Source organism: Chrysemys picta, chromosome 1, assembly GCF_011386835.1.
Source record: "Chrysemys picta bellii isolate R12L10 chromosome 1, ASM1138683v2, whole genome shotgun sequence".
Lineage (NCBI taxonomy): Eukaryota > Metazoa > Chordata > Testudines > Emydidae > Chrysemys > Chrysemys picta.
Genome location: NC_088791.1, coordinates 71099493 through 71120455, shown reverse-complemented (window position 1 = coordinate 71120455; position 20963 = coordinate 71099493). Strand labels below are relative to the sequence as shown.

Genomic DNA, 20963 nt, shown 5'->3' with positions numbered 1-20963 from the left:
CAAAGGGGATCAGATTATTTTGACTATATCCTTAGGGGGAAATGTTTTTATTTAGCTGTGTATGTTTTCCTAGTCAAAGGTTTTCTAACTTTCCATGAAAATTCTCTAGACTTCATTGGAAAATTCTTTATCCAATCATGTTAACTTTTCCTGGGAGAATTCTGCGCCACTGCGACATGCAGAATTTTTCAAAAATTAATGTTGAGTATGCCAAATTTCCGCTCCTTCCCCCCCCACCCCCAAATGGGCTGCAGAAATGTTGGCTGCCACTAGGGGCCACTGGACCTGGCAGAGCCCAGCTCCCAAATAGAAGACAAGGCCGGGGGGTGGGAGAGGGAACTGGAGGGTTTCCAGTAGCTGCAGTTCCCAGCATGCCCTGAAGGATGGATATGGCAGAATGCAAAAAACTCCATGCAAGCCCAGGAACCCAGCATCAGGCTGTTTCTCCCTCTGGATCCCTGGGCTCCATGGGTCCATGAGTGTCGGGGCCGGGGGCGGGAGCTGCAGCTGGGCTCTGGTGGGTAGAAGTGTGAGTGTTTGGGCCGGGGGGCCTTGCAGCTGGGCTCTAGGGGAAGAGGGTGTGTGTCTGGGCTGGGGGAGGCCGCAGCTGGGCTCTCTAGGGGGCGTGAGGGTCTTGGGAGGGCCCCATGGCTGGGCTCTGGGGGGAGGGAGCAGAGAAGCAGGAACGGGGTTGTCATAGGGGTTTCTTTAACTCTCTACTCCTGGGGGAATTTAGTTGTGTGTCTGTATTATTACAGACATATTTGCTGACAGGTATTTTGAAATAAATTACCAAAATAATTGAACCTGGCATGATTATATACTGTTATTTTGATGAATAAAATTTGCAGAATTTTGCTGAATTTTATAATACTGTGCACAGAATTTTTAATTTTTGGTGCACGATTCCCCCAGGAGTATAACTTGGAAGTCTCCAGGCCGTGAGGTGAAGACACAGAGGGTCCATAGAGAGTATGCATTCTGAGTCATGAGAGATTATGTCTGGTAGAAATGGGAGTCATTGGACAAAATGATTGGAACTCACACCTCCTTGTCAACTGTTGGAAATGGGCTATCCTGATTACCACTACAAAAGTTTTTTTTTTTTCCTCCTGCTGATAATAGCCCACCTTAACTGATTACTCTCATTATAGTTAGTATGGCAACACCCATTTTTTCATGTCCTCTGTGTATATATATCTTCCTATTGTATTTTCCATTGCACCCATCCCATGAAGTGGGTTTTAGCCTACGAAAGCTTATGCTCAAATAAATTTGTTAGTCTCTAAGGCCTGGTCTATACTACCCGCCTGAATCGGCGGGTAGAAATCGACCTCTCGGGGATCGATTTATCGTGTCCCATCGGGACGCGACAATCGATCCCCGAATCGGCGCTCTAACTCCACCAGCGGAGGTGGTAGTAAGCGCCGCCGACAAAAAGCGGCAGAAGTCGATTTTGCCGCCGTCCTCACAACGGGGTAAGTCGGCTGTAATACGTCGAATTCAGCTACGCTATTCACGTAGCTGAATTTGCGTATCTTAAATCGACTCCCCGCTGTAGTGTAGATGTACCCTAAGGTGCCACAAGTACTCCTTGTTCTTTTTGCTAATACAGACTAACACGGCTACCACTCTGATACAGTAGGTCTGGATACCAAAATTGATGAAGCCATGCTGGGGATACAAGAATCATCTGAGCACTGTCCTGCTGCACTTTCCTTAGAATTCTGGAAATTAAAGGAAGGGGGGAGGGGGAGAACACATAGACAGTGGGACGTGACCCGGAGATTAGAAACTCATCTGCTAGAGAACCCAGACCCCTCAACAGCAAAAGAGGGCATTTTTTTCTTATCCTTGGGTGCAAAGATATCTATTTTCTGAAATCCCCATGTTGGAAGATATGTGTTAGCAATGACTCCTTCAGAGACCATTAGTGAAAGGAGCAACTTCTCCTAGTTCATCTGCCACAACATTCGATTCCTTTGGGAGATATATTGCTAGGAGAGTTATGCAGTGACTGATGCACTATTCCTAGAGTAGAATGGTTTCTTGACAGAGGGTGACTGAATTTGGTTCCTCCCTGTCTGTTTATGTAATACATTATTGTGGCGTTGTCTGTTAAAATCTGTACAACTTGATTTCTCCACAGCAGTAGGAACAATCTGCAAGCAAAACAAAAAGCTCTCAGCTCCAGCACATTTATGTAAGCTTATAAAGCTGCTGAGGTCCATAGGCTGAGAGTCTGGAACTGACCCAGATGTGCACCCCAGCTGCTAATATCACGGTGAGAGATATAGGGGAGAAAGGCATTCCTAACAAATATTATCTGGCTCTAACCACTAATGAAGGGACAAGAGTATCAACTGAGGGATCATGATTTGCTGGTTCATGCTATGAATGCTTGGATCCAAGATAAAGGTCTCAGTCTCAATCTGACAAAAGATGTCACCTGGGTGAAAGAGCCATGTGACCTAGTAGCCTCAAACAAACTCTTATCCATGTCTGATGGTGTGACTGAAGCAACAAGATCAGATGGGAAAGATTCTGAAATCTCTCCACAGGCAAGCCCTCAATGTGACACTTCTCAGGGCACCCAGTGTTAAGTCTTTTGTTACTACCTGCCTCCAGTGCGAGGGAGTCTTGCCTGTGCTAGCTGAGTGTTCGCTCCATAAGGCAACCAGCCTGTCAGATACTCAAGCACTCTTCTTTGGGCTATTCAAGCCCTTTCTTTGCCTTTCAGGTGGACAACAGATGCTCCTGAGACCCTTCTAAGTATCCTCCTGTGGAATCCAGCCCCTGATCTCAGGATACCCACAGAAATTCCAGATCCTCTGGTCCCAAAGGAACATAGCTTACCAGTTTTACCGTAGAACACCACTCCTGTATTACACACAACAATTGAATTCAATTACAAAACAAAAAAATTCATTTAAGAAAGAATAGAGATTAGAATAAAAACCAATGTAAGAGATGGGAACAAATGGTTATATATCAAACAAAATCATAACACATTCTAAACTTAACTAATAAGTTACCCATCTATCTAAAGAAGTTCTCTCACACAAAGTTCTTTCCAGCGTTTTCAGCCAAGCCTGGCTGAGATCCCTTTTTCATGAAGCAAACCCGCTGTCAGTTTAACTTCCTAAATGAAGGAAGTCAGGGTGTCTTTCTGCTCCCCCAAATATATCAGAACAACCTTTGGTGTTGACCTCAAAATAATGCCACCTACACACTGTTTTCCTCTTCCAAGTGATTCTTTCTGAAGTCTCCCACAGCTCTTCATTAGCATTTTACTTAAAATGCTAACAGACTGCTATTGTATGACATACAATACACAATGGTCCACCATAGAGAGAAGCATCTCCCACCCACATCTGGAGGAGTTTGTCTCATGACCTGCTAACTTTGAGTGACCTGCTTTTAACTACAGACCTAGAGAACTTTTTTTTTTTTTAGTATATATACATACAACTCCTCACATATTTTCTGATCATACATCTCACAATGATAAGGACCACCAGTGTGGCACTACCCCTTTGGTGAACCAATGGGGTCGTCGTACCCCTATATATCCCTGTGCCCTTGCCAGCATCAAGGTCCTTGGGTCACACTCGGTGTTTTGGAGTATAGGATAGCACCTATAAACTTTATGATTTGGGATGGAATCAACTGAGATTTCTTTAGGTTGATTTTTGTCCTAAATCTGAAAAAAGGCACAGAATCAATCTTACTGAGTTGGAGACCTGCTGGACTGATTTGCCTCAGATTAATCAATTGTCAAGATATGGCCCACAAATACCCTGATGATGTAAATGAGAGATTACTACTTATAGGCACTTTGTAAAAACTTAAGGTGCAGTCAAGTGACGAAACAAGAAAACCTTGAACTGATAATGGTCCTTCAGTACACCAAAGCAGAGAAACTTTCAGTATGACAGGTCTAGCGCCACATGAAAATAAGCATCTTGCAAGTTGAGGGTACTAAACAAGTCCATAAGATCTAATGAGGGTCTGATGGATGCCAGAGTCACCATGCAAAGCTTTGGATTGGACATGTAACTGTTGAGGAGCCTGAGATCTAGTAAAGGTTGCCACCCTCCCTTTTTCGTTGGTATCATAAAGAAAGCAGACTAAAATCCTTTTCCTCCAAAGGCAAGTGGTACCAGCTCTATGGCACCCAGCTCCAATAGAGATTATATCTCCTGGTGCATGAAACTTATGTGAAATTGATCCCTAAAGAGAGATGGGGAGGGTATCAGGTGTATGGTATAGAATTGTAGGGCATAACCTTATTTCATGACCTGCAAGACCTAACAGTCTGATGTTATTTGTGGCCCAGGTATCCCTGAAGAAAGAAAGGTGGGAACCAAAAGGGGGAGGGGAGATACAGATCCACACGCTGGTTCAGTATTTTCCTTATTACTGTGGTAGGTCAGCATCTGACTGGGGTCTCAGATTTTTCAATTAAAAAGAGCCTCAGTCCATGTTCTCTGGACCTCTGTGTGCGCGTCTTAAAAGCGCTTCAGATGGCGCACACTGAAATTCCCTTGAACAAAAAAGGCAATGGTTGTGTCCATCCATGAGCAGAATGACTTTCCTGCAGGAAGGCAAGAACTTGAAGCCTGATGAGCAGGGCACTAGCATCAAATCTGAAATTGACAAGCACAGGATTTGAAGCCTGCAAACAGGGCTCAGCCTGAAACTGACAAGGTAACTGACTAGCCTCACTGACCACTATAAACTAGCTGTCTTTAAAAAAAAAAAAAAAAAAGTAGCTAATGACAAGGTAACTAATAACTAAATTAAAAGATTAATAACTTGTAACAGTAACTAACTGAAAAAAGGACACAAAGTCTTCCCACTTACTGTTGAAAGGCAGTTAGAAGGAACCAAGGGTGAACAGGTTGCACTGCCCCCTTTACGCCTGGGCATATCAGCATGAAAAGTGCATACACAACCCCTACTGGACACTGCTATTTGAATTTCCAAACCTCTGTGCCAGGTGAACTGACACACTATAAGTGGGAGCCACAGGCACAGGAAGAAAAAACTATGGTTATGAAGCCTTTGTGGCTTCTTGAGAGATCTTTATTTTTACTGAGCAGTGATTATCCTGCTACCAGCCATTGCTACAACCACCTTCCCAAGAAGGTCAGGGTATATAACTAAAACAGCAAGAAATGAAGGTTATTCACCTATAACTGGAGTTCAAGGTGTACTCTTCATATTCCCACTCAAGGATGTGTTGATGGTACAGCTCTCACATTGGAATCTTTTGATAGAAGTGCCTGTTGAGGTGTTTCTGCAACCACTCCTGCACCTTCCCCTCACTGTTCATGAATGTTCTGAGTGTGAGTAACCTTTGTTTCTTGTCCAAGCGTCCTCTGCACATCTCCCACTCATGGGATAGTTTGGCAAGCAGTACTCCTCTTTGGGGGAAGGTGGAACATGGAGTCTTAATTAAAGAAAGATTGAAGTACTGCTCTGCCAAACTGAGCATCCAATTTGAACACTCAGGGCTTCTCTATATGGAAACTAAGCACGCAGGAAACTAGGGTGTAAATCTACAACACCCTAGCTTGCCATCTACTAACTGGCCAGGTGGACTCTGCTACTGCACATGAAACTTCCTTAGTGTGTTTTGATGTTTTGTTGTTTTACAGTACATTACAGAACTTTTAGCATATGGTAGCAGGGTCCATATGGGCAGTTAGTTTGCTGTATATTTACACCCTGATTTTCCATGCACTAAGCTTCATGTGTAGACAAACCCTAAGTCCAAATAGCAGTGTTGTATAAATGTATGTCTGGAGCTCCATGTTACAGAAATCGGGAGAGTGGTAAGTGTAATGCATTGAGGTCGCCTTGGCCCTAGTAGAATGGGACCAAAATCCTTCTGGGATAGGAATAGATGTCAATATATAAGCCTCTTGTGTACATAACCATTTTGATAATGTTTGAAAAGAGATTTTTGACCTTTTTTATAATCAGCATAAAATATGAAAAGATTAGGAGACTTTCTGAATTGTTTAGTCCCATTCAAACAACAAAATAAAGCCCTTTTTGCATTTAAAATATCTAACCTATTTTCACCTACATTTCTATACAGTCCTATGGGATGGGAGCAGGAGGGAGCAATACCGGCAGATTAGTTGACTGATTCATGGGAAACTTTAGGTAGGAACCTGGGACGGGGACATAGGACAACCTTATCTTTATGGAATACAGTAAATGATAGGCCAGCCATAAGGGCTTTCAATGCAGCCCCTCTAAAACAGAAAGCGTAATTCTGTTTTTCTATGGAGAACCAAGGACATCAAAGATGCAGCGAGAGACATCTCCTCTATTACCAAAGGAATTTTCAGAGTAGTCGTCAACTATTTCATGAAATACTGCATCCTCTAACAAAGACACAATTCCCACATTTTTATCCAGAGACTTCTGGTCCTCCAGTTCAGAATCTGTTTCTTGATGTTCTTCGAGCACCCCAGGTTCATCCTCTTCTGAGAGCATGTCTGATGCAATAATTGGGAATTGCAGACAGATCCATGACCTTTGGATCCAATTAATGAAATCTTCCCAAAGCTCTCAAAAGAGAAAAATTCATTCTGTAATGGGTATGCTGTCATTCTTGGTAACGCCTGGGAGAGGGCCAAGAGGACCATCCAACTCATGGGGGGTGCCAATCCAGCCAACCGTCCATTCCTATTCAATCTCACCTTATCTGCTACAGCATGCATCTTTTCCACATGTTTGTTCAGCAATATATCATCCCCTAAGAAATGGACAATGTGGCAATTGTGTGGGTTAATCTCTGATTCCAAGTCTGACTGCAGATCCAATTTCTGATCCAAGCACAATGGAAAAGGAGAGATTAGAAGTAGCAGCATTTTACTGGAAGAACGCAGGGGAGCATTAGGTGGCAGGAAGGGTGGTGAGAGACAATAGCTCCTCTATCCTGAGCTTCTCTGGAGCGGAAGTAGTAGTACATGGATCCGAAGAAGCAGCTCTATCTCTTATGGCTTTATCAGTCCCCTCTAGATCCAAGATAAGAACGGGCTAAAGATTTGTACAATGGATTTGATCTACCACTGTTATGGGAGATTGTTGAGCAGCCTTGAATTGAGTCTGATCTGTGGGACCACAGTATTAACTGCCTGCTGCACTAGATGTTCAGGATCCTTCTTTCTCAATTTAGGATCCAATGATCTGGGATTAAAAGACACTGGGATCCACCAATTTCCCCAAGTATCTTTTGGATCATTCTTACACACTGAGTCTTTCCCCTGAACTTGAGTGAGGTTGCTCCTTCAAAATGGCTCTGCTTACAGAGGCTGTCACCGATGGAGTCTCTCTGCTTTTCAATTTCAGGCACAAAGATTTGAGATCCTTTTTAGATACCTCAGGGTTCTTGGAGCTTAGAACCAAAGAAAGTTCGCACTTCTTGAAGCCAGGACTCTTGACTTTCAGACCCAGCATCTGATCCCAACAGCAGAACTGAAGCTCCACTTAACAACTAACTAGAAAACTTTAAGAAACAAAACCCAATACTAAAACTCTAAATAACTATTTACACCATAATCTAATCTATATGATAAAAGCATCACAAGGCACTGTTCAAGATAAGGATCTTGGCCACTGGCCCCGAGTGGTTCCCGATCCACCAGCTGCAGTGGTTGGAAGAACTACAGTAGCCACAACACCATGCCCCCTTTTATGGCCTCACCCTTTGTGACATTACCCAGGGTAAAATCTGGACCGATAACAACCGTGTCCTCTCAGTTCTCCAACCTGGGATGCCTTTTAAACTGCTTTGCTGTTAGATCAACCACTCCTGGCTGGCTCACACACAGCCTCCAGCATGTCAATTACTCCCAGTTATACCCCAAGAGTGCTACAGCCACCCACCCTTGATTTGCACTGCAGAGCAACACCAGCAAATCCCCGGTCTCAGACTTCCTCCCAGAAGTGTGTCTTGTATTGCTCAGCACTCTCCTGGACAATACAAGTTCATAATAAGTCCACCATTTTATTCATTAAAAATTATATGCATAAATCTTGTTACCCCAAATGGAGCTTCCCAAATTCTTCAATCCAAACACACTGGTCTAAATAAAACAATAATACAAGTTTATTCACTTAAAATATATCTTTTGTAGTTATTACAAGTAATGAAGCATAAAAGTCAGAATTGGTTTAAGAAAATAAAAGTAAATTTAAACTAATGCCTAACATAACAAGCTACTGTGAATTCAAAACAAATGTCTCTCTCTGCACTTTTTAGCAGTCAGGATCCCTCCCCCAGTCCAAAGCTATTTCCTTTATTCTTCAGGTGTTGTGGATGCCATGGGTAGAGAGACAGGAGGAACCAATTGGGGAGTCTCCTCTCTGCTCTTTACAGCTGTCTCTTCTTTGAGAATCATCTCCAGCTGAGGTACAGGAGAGGGAAAGTCTGTGTGGATGGGAACCCCCAGCTGTTTCTTTGTCAAGATATTAACCACATCGTCTTTCCTGCCAAAGAATAGCTGACAGTTCATTTGATTTTGCTGACGCCAGACTGAGGCATTGGCTAGCCTTTTGTCTCTGGGGAACTGGTTTGTGGCTGCTCCCCCCAGACTTGGAACACGTCTAGCAATGCCAGACAGACGAATATTACAACTTTACATGCAATGTTGCCACATATTTTACCAGAACAATAATGATCAGGCTTCAAGTTCTTGCCTTCCTGCAGGAAAGTCATTCTACCCATGGATGGACACAACCATTGCCTTTTTTGTTCAAGGGAATCTCAGAGTGTGCCATCTGAGGCGCTTTTAAGAAGCGGGCTGGGGCCGGGCTGCTCTGCTTCTGCCGCTGAGTTCCGGGAGGTTGGGGAAAAGATGCCCCCCTTACTCACCTGCAGCGGGAAGTGGAGCACCGCGGCCCCAGCCCGCTCCACTTTCCTTGCCCAGGCCCCAGCTGTGTTGCTGGGGGGGAGGGGGGGGAGAGGAAGGTCCTGCACTCACTGCTGGCAGCAGAAGCGGAGCAGCCTGGCCCCAGCCGCTCCACTCCGCCAGCTCCCAACCACAGGTGAGTATGGGGGCCTTCCTTTCCCCAACCTCCCCATACTCACCGGCAGCGGGAAGCGGAGCGCCACAGCTGGGAGCTGACGCACTGATCCACCGGAGCGCTGTCCAAAGCCCCCACATTGCAAATTTCCTGTGTTTACTAGACCAGGGGTGATATGGAGGTAAGGAACAGGGCGGGGGGGGGGGATTTGTAGCAGAGGCGCCTCTCAGTCCCATAATTTCCCCTCCAATGTGTGCAAGGATCTGGGGGCCCTTGCCTCACTGGTTGTCTGAGTCCCTCTCTCAGCCAGCCATGTGGGAGATGGGGATCCTTTCTCCAAGGGGGGGAGGGAGCAGGGGCTGAGCCCCTTTCCTTCCCTGCCAGTACATGCACTAGGATTGGATGCCCCTGTCCCTCTGGGAGGGATCTGAGCTCCTCTCCCTGCCTGCCAGTGTGCACAGGGATCAGAGGAGTCCTGCCAATATAAAGGGTCTGAGCCCCTCTCTCTCTCTGCCCTCTGTGCATCTGAGGGACTGTGTACCTCTGGTGGGGATCTGATCTCCTCTCGCTGGCCTCCCATGTAGGCTGGCACTGGGAGAAGCCCCCTGCCCTACTGACACAACCATATCTTATTCCTGCACAATAACCAATAGTAGCCAAAGTTTTTTAAAAAAATGTTTCCCCCCAGAAAATATAAAACTTTCCCTCTTTACATTAAGAAAAATAGGCAAACTCAGCCTCTGCATCTACCTCCAAAAAGTCAGCGTTCACATAGAATTAAATATTGGCTGGCTACAGTTCACTAAAGAAATTACACAGGCTACATCCACCCTACAGCAGCACAGGTGTGCCGCTATAGAGCATGTGGTGGAGATGCTCGAAGCTGACGGGAGAACTCTCTCTCCTGTCAGCTTAACTCCTGCCTCAGTGAGAGGCAGTAGCTATGTTGGCCAGAGAAGCTCTCCCACTGACATAGTGCTGTCTAACGGGCGTTTAGGTCGGTACAACTTATGTCGCTCAGGGGTGTGAGCAACCTAAGTTATATCGAAGCAACCTATAGTGTAGACAAGGTCTCAGTCACACGCAAGTGTAAAAGAATAACGTTTCAATTAAATTACCATGTCAACTTAAGTACAAGTGAGGTTATCTCCAATGCAACATCTTTTCTGCAACCCAGTGTTGTCACATAGAGATAAACAAAAATAACCACAGCAGTTCAGCAAGCCAAACAAAAATAAGAATCGCTGCTCCAAAGGCTCAGTGTACTGTCATATTTTCTCTCATCTCACTCACAACACAACTCTATATTGTACTGCATGCACTTGGATATTATGATTACGAAAGTCATATAAGCACCCAAACTGCAGGAGAAACAACCAGCCTCCCTCTCCACTTGCTGCGTTGTGTATTAATATAAAATAAGAAATTGCTTCATATCTGAAATATTCTGAGTTTTATGTAATTTAGCACCTATATAAAAATACTTACCCCCGTGATTCATTAGTACAGTCACAATGATTAATTGCTACTATACTACATGGCAAACAATTTACAGTTTTATGGCAATGTTGAAATTGTAGATTTAAAGGTGATCAGGGGAATCCTACTTATGCATTCTGTGCTCCAATGGTCTAAATATCTAAAATCACATAAGAATTTTGTAACTGTGTATGATCCACCCCATCTAGTAATTTATTTGTATTTTAAAACATAAGGAACACCATCGACAAAAAGAAAAACTAATTTCAAAAAGCATTTAATCTCTTCATCATCCACCCGAGCAATAATCTAAATCTCAACACTCTGCATAAATACTTCTGTATATTTTCATACAGTGGGCACACATTTCCCTCAAAAGCATTTTTTAAATTCAATTTTCGAATCGTGTACTATAATCCATCAGCCCAGGATTGCGGTTTCTGAGGATACAAAAAATAAATTATTCATTCAAAGTTTACGCAACTAAAACAAAGAGATTTTCATTTTACTGTCATTCCACTAATGGAGATATTGACAAATTTAAAACTGCAAAAAAATACACTTACTGTGTAGCTTTGACAATGTCCCATGTGCTGTAATCATCAATGTGGCTTTTCCGTCCAAGAGAATCACTGTATCCATGGTTATAATGGCTTTGGGGCTTGATTTCCTGCAAAATGGAAATCTGCTATTAGGGCACGAGATTTAGGTTTACTGCTAGAATTCTTAAAATATTTGTAACTGAACAGCATTTATTTTGAAATACTTCCATATGAATACAAAAATACTATATCCAGTTGAACACAGAATAAAATCATTTAAATCTGGCCAGGATACATGGTCAAAACTCTTTAAGTGTTGTGAACTGTACCACGGTATTCTTTAATAAATACATTTCAAGACCTTAGTTTTATATCTCATCCAAGAGATGGCACACCTGCAGCAGCGCAGTATCACCAAATCCCATGCTGCAGACATTCATTCAGTACACATTGTTTTAGAAGGAAGAGTGCCTCCTCAACAGTAATGGCCATCTTTACAAGCATGTAAAATATGACACCTGATAGCTTTTTAATCATATATTAATACAATCAAAAACGAGTATCAAATATATGGTGGTTTACTTTTTGACTTGAATTCTGTAATTGTACGCTGTTAAACAGCTGCCACATTTCACCCCACAGATGCCTATTATATGTGTAATAGTAAAGCGCTTTTGGGATCATTACTACTATGGTGACTATAACCTAGTTTCTATATTCTATTGTAGCTCTCTGATCATAACTAGGAGCTTATCAACTGGGGAATAGAAATCACGTTTTAAGACTCTGGGACACACAAAATACCCTACTAACGCGAACTGAGTTCCCTTCTTTTGTTATAAACCCAATGGAAGGGAAAAGAAAAAATAAACCAGGATATTTCCTCATCTTACTTCAATTGGGGGGGGGAGGTGGGAGAGAGTGAGAGTGAAATAGGGACGTAAATATTGGTTAAAATAGTTAACCGGTTAAATGATTAAAATTATATCACTTAACAGGTTAACCAAGATCGCTCCAGCTGGCCTGGTGCAGGGCAGCCAGGGCTGGGGGGTCCTGCTGCTCCGGCGCGGACGAGGGTCCCACTGGCCCGGCCTGGCTGGAGTTGCTCTGGCCAGCGCAGCCAGGGTCAGGGTCACTCTGTCCGGGCCCGCACGGCCAGGGCTGAGGACTCGCCGGCCGGTGCAGCCAGGGCTGGGGGTTGCTCCATCCCAGCAGGGGCTGGGATCCCACCAGCCAGCGCAGCCAGGGCTGTGGGTTACTCTGGCCTGGCTGGGGTCCCGCCGGGCCGGCGTGGCTGGAGTTGCTCCAGCCAGCACAGCCAGGGCCAGGGTCGCTGTGGCCAGGCCCGCGCAGCCGGAGCTGGAGTCCCAGCGGCACAACTGGGGCTGGGGTCCCACTGGCCTGTCCTTTGCAGAGGGGGTCGCTCCAGCCCGCCAGCCCGGCCTGGCCACCGGGGCTGGAGTCCCTCTGGCGGGTGCAGGCTTAAGCTCAGTTAACAGTAAGTCTAATGCTTACCGGTTAACCTTTTACCTCCCTAGAGTGAAAGTGAGAGAATGAGAGAGTGTGAGTGTGAGTGAGAGTGTGGACAGCTATTCTCAGGAACATAAACATATGACCTTGCAAAAATTGGATCTACCAAAAGAGTTAAGTGGTCTAGGCTTCAAAGAAAAAATGGCCTAGTCTATATGTTGTACAGCCTTGATTTAGCACATACATTTCCTAAGTCAGGGGCCATGTTTTCCTCGGAGATATAGTGCTCAAATTGTGAACATGCAAATAACTGTCAGCTGCAGAGTGTCTCAACTGTTAATCACTTTAGATATATCATACCACTCCCTTTAAATGAGGTTTTTTGTTCTCCATCATCACTATAGTATTATGCTGGAGAGCATGAACTCACTCTCATCCTCATCATCACATTAAATACGGATAAGCAAAAAATCACACTTAGTAGTCCAACACAAACAAAAGACTGCTTTCCCCACCCTAAGATATAATTTACATAAAATTTTAAAAGATTAAATGTCAGTTCTTTCATTTAGAAATATAGTTTACTACAACTTACAATGCTGTAAAAGAATGACTGAACAGCTAGATAATACAGAAGATGTGATTCTTTTCAGCAAGTCTGCAGGTATAATGGGCCCAATGCAGCAGAAAAGAGGCTTCACAAATAACTTCAACTATTTCCTATTCAGAGAAGAAAGTACCTTTTCCTACAGCAGTTTAGGAATGTTATATTAATAATTTTGCAGCTGCTCCCTTCCTGGGGCAAAGTTTGTAATGGATGATTGTTTGCTTACTCACCACACTTCAACAGGTCCTGACGTTCTATTCTTTCCAGCTAACTGAACATTTTGGAAGTCAGACAGTTAAATTAAGAGAGGAACTGTATGGCCTAAAAATTGTCACTCCTAGCCCTCCTTCCCCCAAAAAATGAATCAACGAGGTGACAAAGAGGGGAACCAATGTTAGAAAGAACACGTCTAACCTGCTTTAACAATAGTTTAACCATAAAAAGAAACTAGTACCTTCAGAAATTACTCAATTTCTGAATACTGAACGTTAATATTTTTTCCTCATTGTTAAACCATTATCTAATAAAGCAGATTAGAAATGGACTACTAATCTCTTATACTGAGTTTATGGGACAACATTGCAAATTCCATACTTCAGCAAAATGGTAACCTCCAGGATCAAGCTCAATTACTCATATTGTATCTGTAAACTTCTAAAACAAACAAAACATCTCAGTTTATTCATGTTGAAGTGCTTCTTTAACTTGTGACATTTCAGATTGTTGGGATGAATGCAGTTTTACTTAGCAATTTTTCTATTAATATTATCACTTGGTCTCCTTAGCAACACAGTCAATAGAATTTCACTCAGAAATTTCTGCATCAAGCCCAATAACCTTGCCTTGAACCAGAGCATATCTTTTAGGAGATAAATATCAGGAGAACTGGAGTGAAAACACAAAACAAATAAGTTCCTGATCCCAATTCCATGAAAATGTATCCATGTGTCCCACCACAGGATCATAATACCTGCAGCAAAGTTTGCTGCTCTGCCTTGGTGGAAATGAGTCCCACCTGAGGTCACAGCCACCTGTTTTACTCAACTACACCTCTACCCCAATATAATGCGACCCGATATAACATGAATTCAGATAGAACGCGGTAAAGCAGCGCTCGGGGGGGAGAGGGGGGAGAGGCGCTATGCATTCCGGCGGATCAAAGCAAGTTCGATAGAATGCGGTTTCACCTATAATGCGGTAAGATTTTTTGGCTCCCAAGGACAGCGTTATATCGGGGTAGAGGTGTACCTGGGATTCCCATGAAGCAAGACTCAGAAAATCAAACATCGCAGAACATGAGTCAATTCACCCTGCAGGCAGAAATTTTCCAGTTTTGGTCTCTTTCTGGAGGTGAAGGATTTGGAAAGTCTGAGCAAAAACTTTCGATCTCAACATGATGGAAAACTTATTTTTTTTCGCTAGGAAAATAATTTAAAATAAAAAATAAAAAATACTTTACGGTCATATAGCACTTTTCGTCAGTAGATCTCAAATCGCTTTACAAGAGGCAAGCATCATTAACCCCACCTTTATAGATGGGGAAACTGAGGTACAGAGAGATGAAGTGACTTGCCCTAAGTCACCAAACAGGTTAGTGGGAAAATCAATAATAGAATCCAGGTCTCCCAAGTCCCAAGTCCCATTCTAATGCTCTACCTATTAGATCAAAAAAAAAAAGTTTCCTGCTTGCTGTTTTAAATGATTAAAACTGGTGATTTAATCAATCCACCCTAAATACAGCTAAATACAGCTAAGATATGCCACTAAAAAAAAAAAAAAAAAATAGGTGAACCTCAGATTCACAGGATCTTGGCGTAGTAAGGCATTAACTAGGTAAGAAAAAAAAAATTTTTTTTCCCCCTCTATCAAATGTTTTCCAGGACACAGACATGGCAGTGAAGACTGTGCGTTCTTCCTCAGCTGTTAGAGGAATTGGATGTCTCCTAAGTGACAGCTAAGAAGGAAGCAGGTCCACACTGCTTGCAGCCTCATCTCCGAACAAGTTTGTGAAAACAGTCTACACAGCAATGCCGAAATAAATCTCTGCACTGACCTCAATGCATTTGTGCCCATTTATGAATTTGGCTCCATTACTGCAGTCATTCTAAAACTGGAGTGGAAAGATTTCTTCAGACCTACTCAAGGTGAAGTACTTAAATCCAATAGCTAATGTTGTGTTTTGCTGAAGATTCCTAAGCCACCTTTGTAAAAAATTGTCTTTTTTGTATCCTTTAATTTAAAATGGTATGTAGTGTTCATATTGCAATATAAACACAAGTACTTTTGAACAAAGTAGGTGCTTTTTGAGACATCTGTTGTCCAAAAGGAAACAAGAACCACAAATGTCTCTTTCCTAACATGTAACATGTTGCAGCATAACTCAGCTAGTTAACTGAGACATTATTTCCTTTTTCTGTAAATATTTAGCCAGCAGCTGAGTTCTATTGGGATGTAGGACAGCTATTTCAAAGAAAAAACTGAAAGCTGCAGAAGTGTCTACTTTTAACCTGAATATACTGGATTATCACAACTAAAACCTGCACATGGATAAGAAACACAAATATGATGACCATAAAATAACTCTCTGTTGGTCTCAAGGATTCCAGCATACATAAGCTTACTGCAGAGTCAGAAAAAAGCATTCAGTAGTCATGGACTGATGACATTAAAATTAATCTGAAATTAAGACAAAGATGGCATAATCATCCCAAGATTCAAATTCAGTCATGGAAATACAATATTATACTTTTATATAGTGCCTTTTATTCCAAGGGACCTGAAAATGCTTCACAAGGTATATAAATACACCACTGTTTATATTCACCTTCTGCTGGTGAGTTTAGTCCTTATTAAATATCTAGTAAATTTTTCAAGCCCTAGCTTAGATTGTTACTGTAAAATATTCTTTCTACCACTGAGCGTGACTACTCCAGAACCTTCCTCAATCCTAAAAGGGGAAGGAAGTTCATGTCATTGATCTTCATGACTTGAAAGTGTTTTAATCTATTACACATATACAGAATAGGCCGCTAGATTCTCAGATGCCTGAAATTAGGGCTGTCAAGCAATTAAAAATATTAATTGCAATTAATTGTGCAATAAAAATAATCACGATTAATCGCACTGTTAAACAATAGAATAGCATTTATTTAAATATTTGTAGATGTTTTCTACATTTTAAAATATATTGATTTCAATTAAAACACAGAACACAAAGTGTACAGAGCTCACTTTTCATTTATTTTTGATTACAAAAGAGAAATAGTATTTTTCAGTTCACCTCATACCAGTACTGTAATGCAATCTCTTTATCATGAAAACTGAACTTACAAATGTAGAATTATGTAAAAAATAAAACAATGTAAAACTTTAGAGCCTACAAGTCCATTCAATCCTACTTCTTGTTCAACCAGTCACTCAGACAAACAAGTTTGTTTACATTTGGAGGAGATAATGCTGCCCACTTCTTGTTTACAGCGTCACCTGAAAGTGAGAACAGACATTCGCATGGCGCTGTTGTAGTCGGCGTCGCAAGATATTTATGTGCCAGATGCGCTATAGATTCATACGTCCCTTCATCTTCAACCACCTTTCCAGAGGACATGCGTCCATGCTGATGACAGGCTCTGCTCGATAATGATCCAAACCAGTGCAGACCGACGCAAGTTCACATTCCTCTTCTGAGTCAGATGCCACAAGCAGGTTGATTTTCTTTTTTGGTGGTTTGGTTTCTGTAGTTTCTGCATCAGTGTTGTTCTTTTAAGACTTCTGAAAGCATGCTCCACACCTCATCCCTCTCAGATTTTGGAAGGCACTTCAGATTCTTAAACCTTGGGTCGAGTGCTGTAGCTATCTTTAGAAATCTCACATTGGTACCTTCTTTGCATGTTGTCAAATCTGCAGTAAAAGTGTTCTTAAAACGAACAATGTGCTAGGTCATCATCCGAGACTGCTATAATATGAAATATATGGCAGAATGCGGGTAAAACAGAGCAGGAGACATACTATTCTCCCCCAAGGAGTTCAGTCACAAATTTAATTAACGCATTATTTTTTAACGAGCGTCATCAGCATGGAAGCAGGTTCTCTGGAATGGTGGCCAAAGCCTGAAGGGGCATACAAATATTTAGTATATGTGGCACGTAAATACCTTGCAATGTCAGCTACAAAAGTGCCATGTGAACGTCTGTTCTCATTTTCAGATGACATTGTAAATAAGAAGCAGGCAGCATTATCTCCCATAAATGTAAACAAACTTGTTTGATTGGCTGAATAAGAAGTAGGACTGAGTGGACTTGTAGGCTCTAAAGTTTTACATTGTTTTGTTTTTGAGTGCAGTTTTGTAACAAACAAACAAAAAAAATCTACATTTGTAAGTTGAACTTTCACAATAAAGAGACTGCATTATGGTACTTGTATGAGGTGAATTGAAAAATATGATTTCTTTTGTTTACCATTTTTATAGTGCAAATATTTGTAATAAAAATAATATAAAGTGAGTGCTGTACACTTTGTATTCTGTGTTGTAATTTAAATCAATATATTTGAAAATGCAGAAAAATGTCCAAAATATTTAATACATTTCAATTGGTATTCTATTGTTTAACAGTGTGATTAAAATTGTGATTAATTGCGAATAATTTTTCTACTCGCAATTAATTTGAGGTAGTTAATTGGATTAACAAAATTATGGATGCAATCTAATTACATTATATATCCAAATATGAGTAAATCTTTGCTGAGCAGTAGTGATACTTCAAAAACAGATCTCTCTAGTATAAAGTATACAAAAATATGTACAAAAGAGACTTCTCACTGACACACACACCCCTAAGATTTTAGAGAGAGAAGAGGATTCTGCACAGACCGATAAGATCAAATCAACTGTAACTACATCATCTTCATACATAACTACTCTCTCTCTCTCTCTCTATCTTAAAACAAAAAAAAGTTTACTAAAATAAAAGGCATTGTAATGGCTTGTTTTAAACCAGGGGTGGCCAACCTGTGGCTCTTGGGCCACGTGCAGCTCTTCAGAAGTTAATATGCGGCTCCTTGTTCAGGCACTGACTCCGGGCCAGGAGCTACAGGCGCCAAATTTCCAATGTGCCGGGGGGTGCTCACTGCTCAACCCCTGGCTCTGCCACAGGCCCTGCCCCCACTCCACCCTTTCCCGCCCCCTCCCCTGAGCCTGCAGTACCTTTGCTTCTCCCCTCTTCCCCTCCAGAGCCTCCTGCACGCCACAAAACAGCTGATCGGGAGGTGCAGGGAGGGAGGGGGAGGCACCGATTGGCTGGGCTGCCGGTGGGCACGAGACGCTGGGAGCCGGGAGGTGGTGGGGGTGAGCTGATGCGGGGCTGCTGACATATTACTGTGGCTCTTTGGCAATGTACATTGGTAAATTCTGGCTCCTTCTCCGGCTCAGGTTGGCCACCCCTGTTTTAAACTATTAAATCACATAAAAATGAATTGTCACTTAAATTTACTTTTTAGGTTTTTTTAAATTTTTTTGGTAATACAGTCATAGAAGCTAGAAAATTTGTTCCCCTGCCAGCACAGCCCTTTTTCATTTCCCAAACATTACTTTGAGAGATGAATTTAATATGGCTTTTTAAATTTAATTTTAAATTACTTCAATTTTAAAAGCACTGGATGTCAAAACACAATACTGTGCACCATCATGATGGATTATGACCTTGACCCTGCAAGCACTCCACACAGACAGACCCCTCAACCTGCCTGGAGCCCCAGGGAAGTTAATAGGAGGCTACCCAAATGAAGTGGCCTGTCAATCTGATTTGGGAATAATAAACCAAATTCATCCCAGGTGTCACTGAGTTAAATGGAGTTATAGGAGGGTTGAGTTTGGCCCAATAAATTAGTCAGCTGTTTTTATTTTCTGGTGGAATGGAAGATTAAAGCATGTGAAAATACAGATTCCTTTTAAATTAACTGGGCGGAAAGTAAACTATCAAATTACAAATCCTACTCTGAGAATGTTTTACCTACCATTATTAAAGTAACAAAGACAACAGTAACAAAGATTAACAAAAAAATAGCTTCTCATTCCCTCCCTCCCCCACTTGGTTTACTTTGTGCATTTGACAGCTCTTTACATAGTCAGTTTCATTATTTCACGGTCACCATTTTCCAGCTTTATGTGGGCTCTTACTCAATAGCATGGGAAAGAAAAACATTTTTAAAAACGGGAAAATATGGCTGCAACACCCAAAACTATTATTACTTTTATCACCAGAAGCTACTTTTGACTTATTTTTTTAATTGAATTCATTTCAAACTGATGGTTAGTCAATATTTATGTCAAATTTTGACCCTAAAATTTTGTCACTCTCTCTTCACAGATGGGGTTCAGAACCTTTCCAACCTAAACAGAAGAGATATTCTCAGTATTTTTCCACATCTAGTGAGAAAGATATTCTCTCTGAGAATCATCTTTGAAACATAAACCCGTTAAGAAACCAACAATTTCTAACTCTGTGGCTGCAAAGAAAAAACACCAAACATTCATCAACCAATGCAGTATTGCCTTCCTACTTCAAAAGAACTCCAGTCCATCTGTTGCTGCTCAAAGCTTTTTCTAATTTCAACAGTTAAAACTGACCAGATTCTTGTCTTGTTTTCATTTCTAATAGTCAGAAGGGCAGCAGTGAAACTGTCAAGAAGGCTCAGTTGAACTCTGCTGCAGACTGGGAAGACTACGGCCTGGTCCACACTAACCCCCCACTTCAAATTAAGATACGCAACTTCAGCTACGTGAATAACGTAGCTGAAGTCCAAGTACTTTAGTTCGAACTTACCGCGGGTCCAGATGCGGCAGGCAGGCTCCCCCGTCGACTCCGCATACTCCTCTCGCGGAGCAGGAGTACCGGCGTCGACGGCGAACACTTCCGGGATCGATTTATCGCGTCTAGACAAGACGCGATAAATCCATCCCACAAGATCGATTGCTTACCGCCGGACCCGGAGGTAAGTATAGACCTACCCTACAATGCAGCAGAAGAGGCAAGGATTGCTGCTACTCAGCAGCACTCTGCTTCCTCTGAATGAGTGATAAAATTCTCACATTGACTTCACTAGTGCAAGATCCACAGCTACGGAGGAGTACCCAAAAATGTGGGGGAAGGGTAGAGAAATGGAGAACCTCACCCAAATTTGTACCAGCCAGGTGGCTCTGAACTTCAGTGGCCAAGGGGGGGGGGGGGAGAAGGGAGGAGGAAGCTCCTTCCTTCCACACAAGTGGGGGTGAGAGCTTCCAGTTTATCAGACACTTACTAGCCAGACACAGATATGAAACATGGAGCCATGAGCACTGTTCAGGAATAGCACATTGTTAGAAATCCCAGTACACACACTTTCTGAGCAGCTAAGGGGCTGGAGATGGATTCTCCGGGCAGCAGATGCAATGTTAATCATTCACATCCATCTATGGTTAACAGGTTTTATACTCTGATCATTTGTTGTCTGGTAAAATTTGAGAGCTTCATGTGTGGATGCATGGGTGACTGTGGATGGAAAAGATTTTTGGGATAAAGTGGAAAAAAGAAGTATGGTAGAAAACAAACACAATATGAGAGACGTGAGCACACAAGGCAGAGAAAGAGATAAGTAAGAGCGTAGAAAGACAAAAAGAAAATATACAACATGATCTAATAATATAGGAAAAAAGAAAAACTGCAGTTGAGACAGAAAAAGAAAGGAGGTATAAGCACAGAAGGAAGGAGGTAGTAAATAGATGTAACTTAATATTTCAACTTTGATCAGAGCAAACTAGGATTAACAGGTTGAAAGAGCCTATC

At 42.2% G+C, this 20963-nt stretch overlaps 1 protein-coding gene across 2 annotated transcripts in view; it reads right to left on the bottom strand.

The window, feature by feature from the left end:
• The window catches only part of ZDHHC17 (zinc finger DHHC-type palmitoyltransferase 17), a 120703-nt gene that overhangs the window by 89309 nt on the left and 10431 nt on the right, over positions 1–20963 (bottom strand). For both annotated transcript variants that reach the window (XM_042860096.2, XM_005310812.5), the window contains exon 2: positions 11094–11197. In XM_042860096.2, the coding sequence (XP_042716030.1) occupies positions 11094–11197 (104 nt within the window). The remainder of the gene's footprint in view (positions 1–11093; positions 11198–20963) is intronic.